Source organism: Piliocolobus tephrosceles, chromosome 17 (genome assembly GCF_002776525.5).
Source record: "Piliocolobus tephrosceles isolate RC106 chromosome 17, ASM277652v3, whole genome shotgun sequence".
NCBI lineage: Eukaryota > Metazoa > Chordata > Mammalia > Primates > Cercopithecidae > Piliocolobus > Piliocolobus tephrosceles.
Genome location: NC_045450.1, coordinates 3,017,044 through 3,030,376, shown reverse-complemented (window position 1 = coordinate 3,030,376; position 13,333 = coordinate 3,017,044). Strand labels below are relative to the sequence as shown.

At 58.1% G+C, this 13,333-nt stretch overlaps 2 protein-coding genes and 1 pseudogene across 3 annotated transcripts in view; 1 reads left to right on the top strand and 2 right to left on the bottom strand.

The window, feature by feature from the left end:
* Positions 1 to 633: 633 nt before the first annotated feature.
* On the top strand, positions 634 to 10,409 carry BICDL2 (BICD family like cargo adaptor 2). 2 transcript variants are annotated; one of them, XM_026447572.1, is made up of 10 exons: positions 634 to 1,422; positions 2,806 to 3,117; positions 7,158 to 7,373; positions 7,471 to 7,587; positions 7,689 to 7,835; positions 8,557 to 8,751; positions 8,867 to 9,016; positions 9,470 to 9,600; positions 9,832 to 9,952; positions 10,027 to 10,409. In XM_026447572.1, exons 1-10 carry the CDS (start codon positions 1,231 to 1,233, stop codon positions 10,192 to 10,194), a joined length of 1,749 nt encoding a protein of 582 aa, XP_026303357.1. In that variant the 5' UTR covers positions 634 to 1,230; the 3' UTR covers positions 10,195 to 10,409. The 2 variants fall into 2 exon arrangements, with proteins under 2 accessions (XP_026303357.1, XP_026303356.1); XM_026447571.1 differs by having other exon boundaries at positions 9,452 to 9,600.
* On the bottom strand, positions 1,566 to 2,208 carry LOC111551748 (annotated as a pseudogene).
* A 124-nt stretch (positions 10,410 to 10,533) lies between the features above and the next one.
* Positions 10,534 to 13,333, bottom strand: part of THOC6 (THO complex 6) — a 3,836-nt gene continuing 1,036 nt past the window's right edge. The window contains exons 2-13 of the mRNA XM_023225846.2: positions 12,446 to 12,561; positions 12,280 to 12,344; positions 12,102 to 12,205; positions 11,980 to 12,017; positions 11,854 to 11,902; positions 11,680 to 11,751; positions 11,486 to 11,588; positions 11,351 to 11,400; positions 11,199 to 11,261; positions 10,992 to 11,102; positions 10,772 to 10,906; positions 10,534 to 10,695 (exon numbers count right to left, since the gene is read on the bottom strand). Coding sequence (XP_023081614.1) covers positions 10,615 to 10,695; positions 10,772 to 10,906; positions 10,992 to 11,102; positions 11,199 to 11,261; positions 11,351 to 11,400; positions 11,486 to 11,588; positions 11,680 to 11,751; positions 11,854 to 11,902; positions 11,980 to 12,017; positions 12,102 to 12,205; positions 12,280 to 12,344; positions 12,446 to 12,561 — 987 coding nt within the window. The 3' untranslated portion in view covers positions 10,534 to 10,614. The remainder of the gene's footprint in view (positions 10,696 to 10,771; positions 10,907 to 10,991; positions 11,103 to 11,198; positions 11,262 to 11,350; positions 11,401 to 11,485; positions 11,589 to 11,679; positions 11,752 to 11,853; positions 11,903 to 11,979; positions 12,018 to 12,101; positions 12,206 to 12,279; positions 12,345 to 12,445; positions 12,562 to 13,333) is intronic.

Below are 13,333 nucleotides of genomic sequence, written 5' to 3'. Positions count from 1 at the left end.
GCCCAGGGAGCCCTGGAGTCTGGAGATAAATCGTGACAAGACACAAGGCCATGACTGGGGCATTACTGCTGCCCAAGCCATCATGGGTCCCCAGTCCCAGACCTTCCCATCTCCACACCAAGGCCCCCGTCCCAGACAACAGCATGGTCCTCAGCTCTGCATAACTCAGGAACTGAGAGCACCAGGTCTGGAGCCATGCAGACTCGGGCATGGCTCTGGGCAAGTCACTTTCACTGCCTGTGCTACAGTGTCCTTGTCTGTGGCATGGGAATCAGTAAAGAGCATGACCCTAAAACCACACTTGTGCTGTTCACCTTCAAGTTCTGACCAGGGGACCCCAAACAAGGTGGAGGACCCCCCTGCCCCCAAGCCTCAGCTCTGTAAGATGGGGATGACAACAGTTCCTCCTCATCAGGTCATCATGAAAGTCAACAAGTTGAGGTGGGGCGGTGGCTCACTCTGTAATCCCAGCACTTTGGGAGGCCGAGGTGGGCGGATCACGAGGTCAGGAGTTTGAGACCAGCCTGGCCAACACGTTGAAACCCCGTTTCTACTAAAAATACAAAATTAGCTGGGTGTAGTGGTGCACACCTGTAGTCCTGGCTACTGGTCGGGCTGAGGCAGGAGAATCACTTGAATCCAGGAGAGGAGGCTGCTGTGAGCTGAGATGGCACCACTGTACTCCAGCCTGGGCAAGAACAGCAAAATTCCATCTCAAAAAAAAAAAAAAGTTCAACAAGTTATGCCTATAAAAGAGTTTACTTGGCCAGAAACAGTGGCTCATGCCTGTAATCCCAGCACTTTGGGAGGCTGAAGCAGGAGGATTACTTGAATCCAGGAGTTTGAGACCAGCCTGGGCAACATAGTGAAACCCCATCCCTACAAAAAGTACAAAAATTAGCCGGGCATGGTGGCATGTACCTGTAGTCCCAGTTACTGGAGAGGCTGTGGTGGGAAGATCCCTTGACCCTGGGAGGACGAGGTTGCGGTGATGGTGCCACTGCACCCCAGCCTGGGTGACAGAGCAAGATCCCATCTCTAAAAACTAAAAAAGTTTACTTAGCCGAGTGCTTAAGATGTCAGATTCGGTGGTGTTGTCATTGCTAATGAGTTCCTACCCCCACAGGGCAAGGCAGTCCTGACGGCAAAGAAGCCGCGGCTCCCTCAATGTAGGATCTGCACACAGTAGGTGCTCAGTTAACTGGCCGGGCCATTTGCAACCACAGCAGGATGCGCCAGGGCCCCCCACCCAGGTGGAAGCGACTCTTCCTCGACCCCGCCCGGCCATTCAGGCAGCCAGGGAGCGCCCCGGCCTCTCCCGCGGCCCCACCCCTTCACCTGTATCGGCCGCACACCTGGAGCCGCCTCCGGAAGAGGGGACCGGAGACCGAGAGGACCTCGGAGGGAGCCCGACGGCTTCGGGTGAGAGCCTGGGGGACTCCGAGGGCCGGGCCCCTCGAGCTTGGGGAGGGACTGGTCCGGCCGCGTCTGCAGAGAAGGTTGGGGAACCAGGGCGGAGGCAGGGGAACCGAGATCGCCGGGGAACCGGGGACGCCGGCAGGAACTCAGCCGTCGGGGGTGAGCCCAGCCCCTTCTCCGGGCTTCCGACACCTGGCGCCAGGGATGGGGGGAGGGCTGGAGGCCCCAACACCGGGGCAGCTAAGTGCGGAAGGGTAGGGGGAGAGGTTTCCAGGTCCGGGTCTCTCGGGTGGAGAGGGTGGGGGGAGCGGGGCCAGTGAGGGCCAAGTCAGGGAGATCCTCGGGAGCGGCCTAGGGGCGGCTGGGCTAGGACCACGGTGACACTCAGGTCCTGCGAGCAGGACTGCACAGGAACATCGGGCGAGAGGAGGAAGGGGAGCACAGGTGTGTGCGTGTAGTGGGTGGAGACCCCCCTGAGGGCTGGGGCTGGTAAGCCCGGTGCGTCGGGCCCTCTGACCTGAGCCCCTGAACCCCAGCCCCTAAGCAACCCTAGGGAGCGTGGGGCTCCGGTCCCCAGGGGCGGGCCGGGAAGTAAACAGAAACTCCGAGCCGCGCTGCAGTTGGGCGGCCGGCACAACCTGTTACCTCGCCCTGATCTGGGCCCTACGCCAGGGCCCTGGGAAACTGGGGGGTTGAGGGTCAGGACTCCTGAGTCCGGAGGGGTGGGGACATGAATGCCTGAGTCCTGTGGAAAGTAGGGACTGGGTGGGAATCCTTGGTGGGGGACATTGGAGGTGGGGACCTCTGAGTCTGGAGAGTGGAGTCAAAGCACCTGCTCAGGAGGTAACAGAATGAGTGGGAGAGACCTGGGAGGTCAGCAGCTGGGATCTGGGCTTCTGGTAGGGGAGGGAGCTGGATTCCTGGGGGCAAAGACACCTCAGTTCCCAAGTGTTAGGGTCCTGCATTCCTGGGAGGAGAAGGGGCTGGGCTCAACTCCAACTGCTGAGTCCCTGAGAACCTGGGTTCTGGGAACTGTCTCAGATGGTGAGGGGCTACGAGCCAAACTGCTGGGTTCTGGGAAGAGAGGGGACAGGGAGCGGAGGTGGCCTGTGGCCCTGGAGCACTAGAATGAACTTTCCTGGGGACAGAGATTGTCTAGCAGAGGCCAAAGGCTGGGCAGGTCATTTCCTTCTGCTTGCTGCCTCATTTTACCCCAGGGACATTAACGGAACTGGGTGGCCAAAACACAGGTCATTAACCCTTCGCGGCTCAGGAAGCCCTGGCTGCAGGACCTGGCAGGCTGGCAGCAGGTGGAGAATTCCTGGAGGTCCAGGTGTTGGGCGGAGGGTGAGCCCCTATCAGACTGCAGAGTAGAGTGTCCCGCAGTCACCTGTCCCCACAGATGCTGCAGGTGACATGAGTTCTCCAGATGGGCCCAGCTTCCCGTCGGGGCTGCTCTCGGGGGGCGCCTCTCCCAGCGGCGACGAAGGCTTCTTCCCCTTTGTGCTGGAGCGGAGAGACTCATTCCTGGGAGGGGGCCCAGGGCCTGAGGAGCCCGAGGACCTAGCCTTGCAGCTGCAGCAGAAGGAGAAAGACCTGCTATTGGCGGCGGAGCTTGGCAAGATGCTTCTGGAGCGAAATGAGGAGCTGCGGCGGCAGCTGGAGACGCTGAGTGCCCAGCACTTGGAGCGTGAGGAAGTGAGCTAGCACTGGACCGGGTGGGTGGCCGGGTGGGCAGAGGAGGATGGGTGGGCCTGGAGAGGACAAGGGAAGGGGGTCAGGCAAAGGAAGGAGAGAGGAGCCAGGGTGGACAGCGGGGCAGGGGGAGGACTTTGGAACAGATCAGAGCTGGGCCCAGTCCCCCTGGCAGTGTTGCCTAGTGGTAAATAACAAGAACGCTGGGTGCCGGGCACAGTACCTCACACCTGTAATCCCAGCACTTTGGGAGGCCAAGGCAGGAAGATCACTAGCCCAGTGTTCAAGATCAGCCTAGGCAACATAGCGAGACTCTGTCTCTACAAAAAATAAGAAAATTAGCTAGATGTGGTAGTGGCACCTGTAGTCTCAGCTACTCAGGAGGCCGAGGCAGGGGGATCACTTGATCCCAGGAATTTTAGAGTTTGAGACTGCAGTAAGCTATGATCCACTGCACTACAGCTTGGACGACAGAGTAAGATCCTGAAAAAAAAAGAAGGAAGGAAGGGAGGGAGGGAGGGAGGGAGGAAAAATAAAAGAAAGAAAAAAAGGAAAGGAAGGGAAGGAAAGGGAAGGGAAGGGAAAGGGAAAAGGCATGAATTCTCAGGCCAGGCATGGTGGCTCGCACCTGTAATCCCAGCACTTTGGGAGGCTGAGGTGGCTGGATCACTTGAGGTCAGGAGTTCGAGACCAGCCTGGCCAACATGGTGAAACCCCGTCTCTACTACAAATACAAAAAAAATTAGCCAGGCATGATGGGGTGTACCTGTATTCCCGGCTACTTGCAAAACTGAGGCAGGAGAATCACTTGAACCTGGGAGGCAGAGGTTGCTATGAGCCAAGATCATGCCACTGCTCTCCAGCCTGGGTGACAGAGCGAGACTCCATCTCAAAAGAAAAAAAATAAAATAAAATAAAAAATAAATAAATAATTAAAAAAACTGGGTTCAGACCCTTGTCCAGCTGTGTGACCCTGGGTCAGCTGCTGGCCCTCTCTGGATCTTGTGTCTAGCTCCTCAGCAGTATAGCAGAACACCAGGCAACAGTCATGAGTGTCTACACCCTACCTGGCACTGGGCTGAGTGCTTTCCATGACTCTACATTGATTCTTGCCCAGCCCAATGAGGCAGGAACAGTTCCCTCTGCCCAGGTTCTATTTTTGGCCAAATTCTTGCTCTGGGGCTCACATCTGGTCTCCTGAACACCCTCCTTCATCTGCTGTATTGGCCCCAACCACTGCCCTGAGCCTGACCTGGGTAACTAACCCTCTCCACCAGGCCACCTAGTGGGCATCTCAACACAAGTGGCACTTGTTTCCACACACTCGATTCCATGCCCACATCACCTGCTGTCCCCATCCTTGCTTTTCCACTTGATGACCAGGGCCTGTGCACCTTCTTGGCCTCTTTCTCTCTTTTTTTTTTTGTGAGACAGGGTCTCCCTCTGTCACCCAGGCTGTAGTGCAGTGGTACAATCATAGCTCACTGGAACCTCAACCTCATGAGCTCAGGCAATCCTCCCATCTCAGCCTCCTGAGTAGTTGGGACTACAGGCACACATGCACCACCATACCCGGCTAATTTTTGCATTTGTTGTAGAGATGGGGTCTCACCATGTTGCCCAGGCTGGTCTCAAACTCCCGGGCTCAACCAAACCACCTGCCTCAGCCTCCCAAAGTGTTGGGATTACAGGTGTGAGTCAATGCGCTCAAACTTTCTTGAATGTACAAATTCCCCCCAATATCCACAAGCCCTTTTGATTCTTCTAGACTAGACTCCAACCACTCATTTGTTGGCTCTGCAGCCTCCAAGCTGATCACAGATCACAGCCTCCATCACCTCTGCCCCAGACACTCCAGCCACCTGCTCCTCAGTCCCCAGCTTTCACTCTTTTATTATTATTTTTTTTTTAGATGGAGTCTCACTCTGTTGCCCGGGCTGGAGTGCAGTGGTGCAATCTCAGCTCATTGCAACCTCTGCTTCCTGGGTTTAAGTGATTCTCTCACCTTAGCCTCCCGAGTAGCTGGGATTACAGGTATGTGCCACCAAGCCCAGATAATTTTTGTATTTTTAGTAGAGACGGGGTTTTACCATGTTGGCCAGGCTGGTCTCGACCTCCTGACCTCAGGTGATCCACTTGCCTCAGCCTCCGAAAGTGCTGGGATTATAGGTATGAGCCACCGCGCCTAGCCCCCAGCTTCCACCTTTGACCCCTAGAGCCCATTCTCTAAGTGACACCCCGGAATTTTCAAAAGCTGCAAATCACACCATTTCACTCCTGAACCAGAATCTCCCCCTCACACTTAGAATGAAACTGAAACTCTTCCCCAGAGCCTAAAAGTCCCGGAGAGCTGGGTTCCTCCCTGACCTCACCACAGCAACACCACCCTTTTCTCCCTCCTCCAAGAAGGGCAGCCGATCCACCCTCTCCCCCACAATGAGGGCTCTTTTCAGTTCCTCCAAGAACTCACGCTTGTTACCTCAGGAACACTTTGCACTTGCTGTCCCTTAATGCCTAGCCTTCTTTCTGGTGGCTCTTCTTGTCCTGCAGAAGTCAACTCAAACATGACATCCTCCTTGAGGGACCCTCCACCCCCACCCCACTCCTTACTCTCCATCACTTCCTGGGTCTCTTTGCAGCCCTTACTGTCCCCCTGAAGTTACCTGGCTCCGGCATGTGTCCATGCCCTCTGGACTCTAAGCTGCTTGAAGCAGTGAACTTGGTGGTCTCATGTGCTGCTGACAGCAGACCCCAGAACAAGTGGAGCTCAGAAAATATGGGAGGATTGATAGTAGTGTGGGTGAATGGACTTAGAGATATTGTGTCCAGGCCACAAGGCATCAGCAGAGCCGAATATCAGCCAGGACAATGTGACCTTGAACCTGACAGCTTAATCCTGAGGCTATGTTGTCCCTACAGGATTTGGTTAAGAGTTCTGCTGCCTGAGTTGGGATCCCTGCTTTGTGAAGTTATTGCGTGGGCTCACACCTGTAATCCCAGCACTTTGGGAGGCCCAGGAGGGTGGATGGTTTGAGACCAGGAGTTCAAGACCAGCCTGGCCAACATGGTGAAACCCCATCTCTACTAAGAAAACAAAAAAAATTTGCCAGGCAAGGTGGTGCACATCTGTAATCTTAGCTACTTGGGAGGCTGAGGCAGGAGAATCTCTTGAACTCGGGAGGCAGACATTGCCGTGGGCCGAGATCGTGCCACTGCACTCCAGCCTGGGCAAAAGAGTGAAGATCTGTCTCAACAAAATAATAATAAATAATAAAAACAAAATAAATGACTGTGTGTCCTCAGGCAAGGCACTTAGCAACTATGAGCTTCAGTTTCATCTGTAAACCCGGGACGTTAGTGATTCTCCTTCTAGTGGATGAAATGAAGCAATGCAGATAAACCCCTAATGCAGGGTACCTGCCAGTCGCTGTAGTAGCTGTGGCAATTGTTACCTTCGTCCAAGCCCATCCTGCTTTGAGGGCCTAGAGAGAATGGGCCAGAAGTTAACCCCTGACTCATCTGCCTCCCCACGCTGGGCATCTGGGTGTGACAGGGCGTTTCCCTGCTGGTCAGACAGGTTTTGGGGCCGGGGCGGGGCTGACCAGGGTTAATTAGAGGGAACTGGCTAGCAGGAGCTGGGGAGGGGGCTGGGCAGAGTCCAGGCCTCCAGAGCCCCTGGGACACAGCAGGTGTCTGCTGCCATGGGCCGGGGCTTGAACTCTGCCAGACTTAGGCGCCAAAAACGGCGCTTGCGACCTCGGGTCCAGAAGCCCAGGCAGCAGCTGGAGGTGAGTGGTCATCAGAGAGCCCCATCCCCACCCTTGCCCTGGGCCCACGCGTCCTGTCTGCCCGGAACCTTCCCTCTAAATCTCTGGGTCTTGCTCACTCTTCCTCCCTCACTCTCCCTTGCTTCTGTGTCTATCTTGGACACAAGGCCCCCTTAGGCTTTCTCCCTAGGTGTCTGTCCCTCTATCCCCATCTCTGTGCCTGCCCAGTCTCATTGGTGCCTCTCTGCCTCTGTCCCTCTGCCCTGACCCCCACAGCGGCTCCAGCAGGAGAACCATGAGCTCCGGCGAGGCCTGGCAGCCCGAGGAGCCGAGTGGGAGGCCAGGGCCGTGGAGTTGGAGGGGGACGTGGAGGCCCTGCGGGCCCAGCTCGGGGAGCAGCGCTCGGAGCAGCAGGACAGTGGGCGAGAACGTGCACGGGCCCTCAGCGAGCTCAGCGAGCAGAACCTCCGGCTCAGCCAGCAGCTGGCTCAGGTGGACAAGGTGGAGGAGGACGCCTTGGTCCCCAGTGGGGAGTGGGGGCATTGGGCGTGGTGCTGAGGCTCCTCTGCCACCCTTTCCACCTCCTCAGGCCTCCCAGACTGAGCAGGAACTTCAGACGGAACTGGACACCCTTCGGGGACAGTGCCAGGCTCAGGCACTCGCTGGGGCAGAGCTGAGGATGCGGCTGGAGAGTCTGCAGGGGGAAGTGAGTTTCAGCTGGGGCTGGGGGATTGTCTGAGCCAAAAAAGCCGGGCTGGGGGCTGGGAGGGGGCTGCCCCCCTCCCCAGCTCTCAGGCCTTTGCCCAGAACCAGATGCTGCAGAGCCGCCGGCAGGACCTGGAGGCCCAGATCCGAGGCCTGCGTGAGGAGGTGGAGAAGGGCCAGGGCCGACTGCAGACCACGCATGAGGAGTTGCTGCTGCTGAGGCGGGAGCGGCGGGAGCACAACCTGGAGGTGACCTGCAGGGCTAGGGGATACAACTGCCTGGACCCTTAGCAATGGCTTCAGGGTTTTCTGGGAGATGAGGCCAGAGCTGGATCACTGGGAGGTCCAGAGGCTGGCCCACAAGAGCATGGGCATTAGCCTATGGGCAAGTGGGAGCCACGGAAGGCTGTTGAGCAGGGGAGGCATGCTCTTAGAATACATCAGAGCCTGGCAGATGAAAGGGCAGGGAGGGGGCTGATGCCAGAGCTCAGGCCAGGAATGACAGCCCCTAGACCATGGCTGGGCAATGGAGATGGAGAAAAAGAAATGAAAAGAGGACTCGGGGTCTGATGTTAGAGATCAAAGGAGTCTGCACTTTGGGGTCAGCTTGCCTGCCTTCGCATCCCAGTGACCCTTTTTACTACTGTGGGACAAACAGCCTCAGTAGCACCTATAAATGCTGCATGAAACAATTAGTGAATGAGGAGGTAGACTGGGCAGGGGAGGGAATGGGGCTCTTCGAGGTGGGGCCCTGCTTTATAGGCGAGGAAATTGTGTGTCTGCTGAGGGAGGTGCATGGCCCAAGGCGCCCAGTGATCCAGGAACGGGAACAGCCTGGGCCGAGGGGGTGCGGGGCCCTCCGCGGCGCCCCCGCGCGGACATGCCGCGGGATGCCGGCGCTGGGTGTGTCCCGCTGACCACTTGCTCTTCCGCTGACCACCTGCGCTTCCGTCTGCGGGACCGTCCACAGCTGGAACGCGCACGGTCCGAGGCCGGGGAGGCGCTCAGCGCGCTGCGGAGGCTGCAGCGGCGCGTCTCCGAACTGGAGGAGGAGTCACGCCTCCAGGACGCCGACGTGTCGGGTGCCTCGTTGCAGTCAGAACTGGTCCACAGCCTCGAGGACGGCGACCAGGGCCAGAGCGCCGAAGCACGCGGAGACACCCCGGTGAGCTCGTGGGGCCTCGTTCCCCTTACCTGTGCCATCGAGAGGGTCGCAGGCTGCGCCTTTCTTCCTTTCCCTAATAGAATCTATACTACTAACCCATTTCTTTGGCCCACAGACCACCCGGTCCCCAAAGACCCGAGAGGCGTCCAGTCCCCAGCCTTCACCCCCAGAAGAGAGCTTAGAGCCCCCCAAGAAGCGAACATCCCTCAGCCCAGCGGAGATACTGGAGGAGAAGGAGGCGGAAGTGGCTAAGCTGCAAGATGAGGTGGGGGAGAGGGCACTGTGCTGGATGCAGGGCCCCTCTAGCTGTCAGTTTCTGTCTGCCATGTCCACCTCCCAGCCTTTGCCCACTAAGCTCCCCATACCTGGATCGGTCTTCATCTCAACAAACTTACTTCAAGAGCCAGCCTGCATGCCACCTCCTGCAGGAAGACTTCCTGGACAGCACCTCCCCGCTTAGTTCCACTTCCAGTGCTTCTCCCTGCATCCCTCCTGCAGGGTTATACCACTCCAACTAACCCTGCTCCACCCCAACCTGCACCAGCCTGAGGGTCTCAGAGGGCTCATCTTGGAGTCTCCAGCACAGGGCCACAGCTGCCTGGGGTGTCTGTCGCAGGCAGAGAAGGGCTAGGGAAAGCCAGAGTCGGGGCTGCTGGGAGAAGCAGTGACTGAAAGGTCCATTGGCCCATCTGCCGCACAGCCCCTCCTCTGCTCACAGATCTCGCTGCAGCAGGCAGAGCTGCAGTCCCTGCGGGAAGAGCTGCAGAGGCAGAAGGAGCTGCGGGCGCAGGAAGACCCTGGGGAAGCCCTGCACAGTGCCCTCTCAGACCGGGACGAGGCCGTGAACAAGTAAGCCTCAAGCCATCCACCACCACCCCAGCGCCCTCTGGGCCCTCCTGGGCTCCTGATTCCTCTTCTGATACGGGTTATAACGATCCCCACTCCCACCCGGGGGCCCACTGACATCCTTGATCTAGGTATTGGCAGCCCTCCTCCCGTCTGGGTCCAGAATTCCCCCGCCACCCCGGCTCCCTGAAGCCCTAGCGCCCTCAAACGCGTCGTCCGCCCCTCCCCGCCTAGGGCCCTGGAGCTGTCCCTGGAGCTCAACCGCGTCTCGCTGGAGCGAGACTCCCTGTCCCGGGAGCTGCTGCGCGCCATCCGCCAGAAGGTGGCGCTCACGCAGGAGCTGGAAGCCTGGCAGGTGAGGGGCGGGTTCCGTGCGCGGAGGAGGGCAGGGGGCGGGACCGGTGCTGAGCCGACCACCGCCTCCCGCAGGACGACATGCAGGTGGTGATCGGGCAGCAGCTGCGCTCACAGCGCCAGAAGGAACTGAGCGCCGCCGCGTCCTCGTCGACCCCGCGCCGTGCCGCACCCCGCTTCTCGCTGCGCCTGGGCCCCGGGGCCGCCGGTGGCTTTCTCAGCAACCTCTTCCGAAGGACCTGACGGCTGGGCCCAGGGGCTGCCCTTGCCCACTTAGGGGCTCACGTTCCTCTTCTGGCCAATTAAGCAACAGGGCCTGGATTGTCTTCCAAAAGGAGCTGATGCCCTCCCCACCCCAGAATGCTGGGCAAGGGCTCATCGGGAGCAGGGGCCAGCTTGTGGGGCAGGAGCCCCGGGTGGGTGGCAGGGGCAGGTGAACAGAGAGCTATTTTCCGAATCAATATAGGTCTATCTTTTCTAGGGCAGGGATGGGGCTGGGTATTTATGTATCAAGATGGGACAGAGTAATATATAAATCACTCCACCGATTTGGCCTCCATTCGTGGAAAGAAAGAGCACAGAAAAAAAGCATGAAACTTTATTGTAAAAAAGAAAATGAAAAACACTCTAAAACCCTGGGCTGGCTGGGGGTGTCGTCGGAGGTCAGAAGGACAGGGAGAAGGCTCGGTAGCCCAGGTTGGTGAAGACATCCACCCGGCAGCTGTTACCTGCAGCTGTCAGGACCTGGAAGAAAGAGGGGCATGACTGGCCTGCCCACACCCCTGCCTCCCAGCCACCCCATGGCCCCTGCCAGACGCACCTTGCACTCGGGCGCGGTGGGCTGCTGGTTGAGGCTGAGGCTGAGCAGCCCTGGGGAGGAGCCGGGCACCTGGGCCTTCAGCTCCCCGCTCAGCTGCCACTGGTTGACACAGCGGCCCTGGCCAGCCGACAGAATCTGCAGAGGACAGGGAAGGTGCTCGGGGGTCACCACTGAAGAGAAGAGTCAATGGGGGTGGCAGAAGTGAGAGAGAGGGACTCACCAGGTCCTGGTAGAAGGTGACATGCTTCTGTGGCGCCCGGATGGGGAAGACAGTGGTGGGTGTGGAGGATCGGAGGTGCCAGAGGGTGAGGGCTGGGCCCCCTCCACAGACCTGGACAGAAAGGTGGGAGTCCCCAGCTGTGAACTACAGGCCCACAGCTGACAGGGCCCGGAGCCGCCATCCCATCCCACAGTCTGCCCAGCTCACCATCCAGTCGGAATCAGTTGCCAAGCATCCGATCCAGCGCCCATTGTGGGGCCTCGAGCACTCCTGGGCGGCGGGGGAGGGAAAGAGGTGAAGACATGCAGAATTCAAGGAGCGGGAGGGGAAGAGGACAATGGCCATGGACAGACCCTCACCTCGTGCTTATAGACCTCGATCGTCTGGACCTCCTTGGCTGTGCGCAGGTCTGCGGGGAAAGAACCGTGAGTGGTGCCCCATTGACCTCAGCCTCCTTCACTGCCATCTTGCCCTCCAGCCAGCCACCTCCTTACCCCAAAGTCGAACAGCTCCGTCCTCGCCACCTGAAAGCACCTCTGGGCTCCTTTCCCGCAGTGCCAGGCAATGGATGTAGTCTGTGTGGCCCCGGAGGACCCGCTGCACGTAGAGGGGCGATGTCAGGAGGAGACCTAGGAAGAGTACCTCTCCCTGGCCTGGACCTGCTCTAGGGCTCCAAGACCCTGCTTACCGTAAAAGTCCCAGTTTCAAGGTCCATAGTGTGCAACTGACAGTCTCCCCCAGCCAGGATGAGGGAATTCTCCTGTGGAGGGAGCAGGGTGGGGCAGGAAGTCAATGTGAAATCAGGGTAGGCAGAGGGTGAAGGATCAAAGTTTGGACAAGAACAGTCACATGGGGCTCAGACCTTGGGGACCAGCAGCAGAGCATTGATCTCGGGCACTTCCAGGCTGGTCCTGGGGAAGGAAAGGCAGGGTCAGTGAGGAAGTCACTTCACCCTGATGCCCCCTCTATCCACGTGGCCCTGGCTCACCTGTATGGAGGCTGACGATGCCACAGCTCCTTACACCCCTTCAAAAGGGAAAATACCAGTTGACCTCAAAGGCTCTCTCTGGGTCCAGGCACCCCAGCCCTTTCCCAAGCTCGACTCCTTACCTTCTTGAGCATCTCTGCCCAAAGCCAGGCCTTCACCTCCCCATCCCCAGCACTAAGCAGATGTCGATCGGTGGAGACCATGCTATAGACGGGCCCATCATGGGCTAAAGAGAAATGCAGAACTGAGTCAACCAATTCCACCCAAAGTCCCGAAGCCAGACTCCACAGCTATACCCACCTTGGAAAGTCACCACTGGCCTCTTACTTTCCTCTTTGGCTTCGGAGCTCAAAGCAGCGGACAAGCTGCAGGGGACAGCGGAGGGGACCCAGGAGTCAGAAACAGGGGCATCCGTCCCATGAGGGCCAAGTGCCAGGGCTAACGGGTGGACAGCGGCAGAGGGTACCTGAAGATGGCTATCTGCCCATAATTGTTGCCAGCTGCCAGAAACTTCCCACACGGTGAGACGCTCTGGGAGAAGATGGTCATGTGGAGCCGCTGCAAGGCCTGGAACACCTCTGTCTGCAGGGAAGAACTGGATGAGGCCTGCCTGGGATGTGTGAAACCTCCCATCCACAGACTCCTTCCTGCTTCCCCCAACACCTGCCAGGCCTCCCACTGTCCTGACTTCTCAGCCCTCTTTTGAGGCGGCCTGGCCCCAAGCCAGCACTAGCCCATGCAGTCCCATGAGTGGCTCCAAGAAGACACTGAAGAAGGGGCGAGTCGAGGTGATGCCTCAGGGACCTCTGAGCAAGCACCCAGCACTCTCCTACCACCTTCCTCAACTGTCAAGTGGAGCTGACAGAAGATTCCGTCACAATTAGATGAGCTAGCGTATAGACAAGAGCTTTACATGGGGTTGTCACTCAGTGCTGAAGCCGGGTGTGGTGGCTCATGCCTGTTATCCACCGCTTGGGGAGGCCAGGAGTTCGAGAGCAGCCTGGTCAAAATAGTGAGACTCTGTCTCAACAAAAAATTTTAAAATGTGGGTCCAGGCACAGTGGCTCACACCTGTAATCCCAGCACTTTGGAAGGCCGAGGTGGGCGGATCACCTGAGGTCTGGAGTTCCAGACCAGCCTGACCAACGTGGAGAAACCCGTCTCTACTAAAAATACAAAATTAGCTCCGAGTGATGGCGCAAGCCTGTAATCTCAGCTACTTGGGAGACTGAGGCAGGAGAACTGCTTGAATCTGAGAGGCGGAGGCTGTGGTGAACTGAGATGGAGCCATTGCACTCCAGCCTGAGCAACAAGAGTGAAACTCCATCTCAAAAAAAAAAAAAAAAAAAAAAAA

Excerpts from the sequence above, each read along its gene's own strand:
- BICDL2 (XM_026447571.1), top strand. The coding sequence starts at position 1,231 with ATGCGCCAGGGCCCCCCACCCAGGTGGAAGCGACTCTTCCTCGACCCC. Across the intron at positions 7,588-7,688 it reads TGGAGAGTCTGCAGGGGGAA|AACCAGATGCTGCAGAGCCG; the intron begins GTGAGTTTCAGC and ends GCCTTTGCCCAG. Across the intron at positions 9,601-9,831 it reads CGGGACGAGGCCGTGAACAA|GGCCCTGGAGCTGTCCCTGG; the intron begins GTAAGCCTCAAG and ends CTCCCCGCCTAG.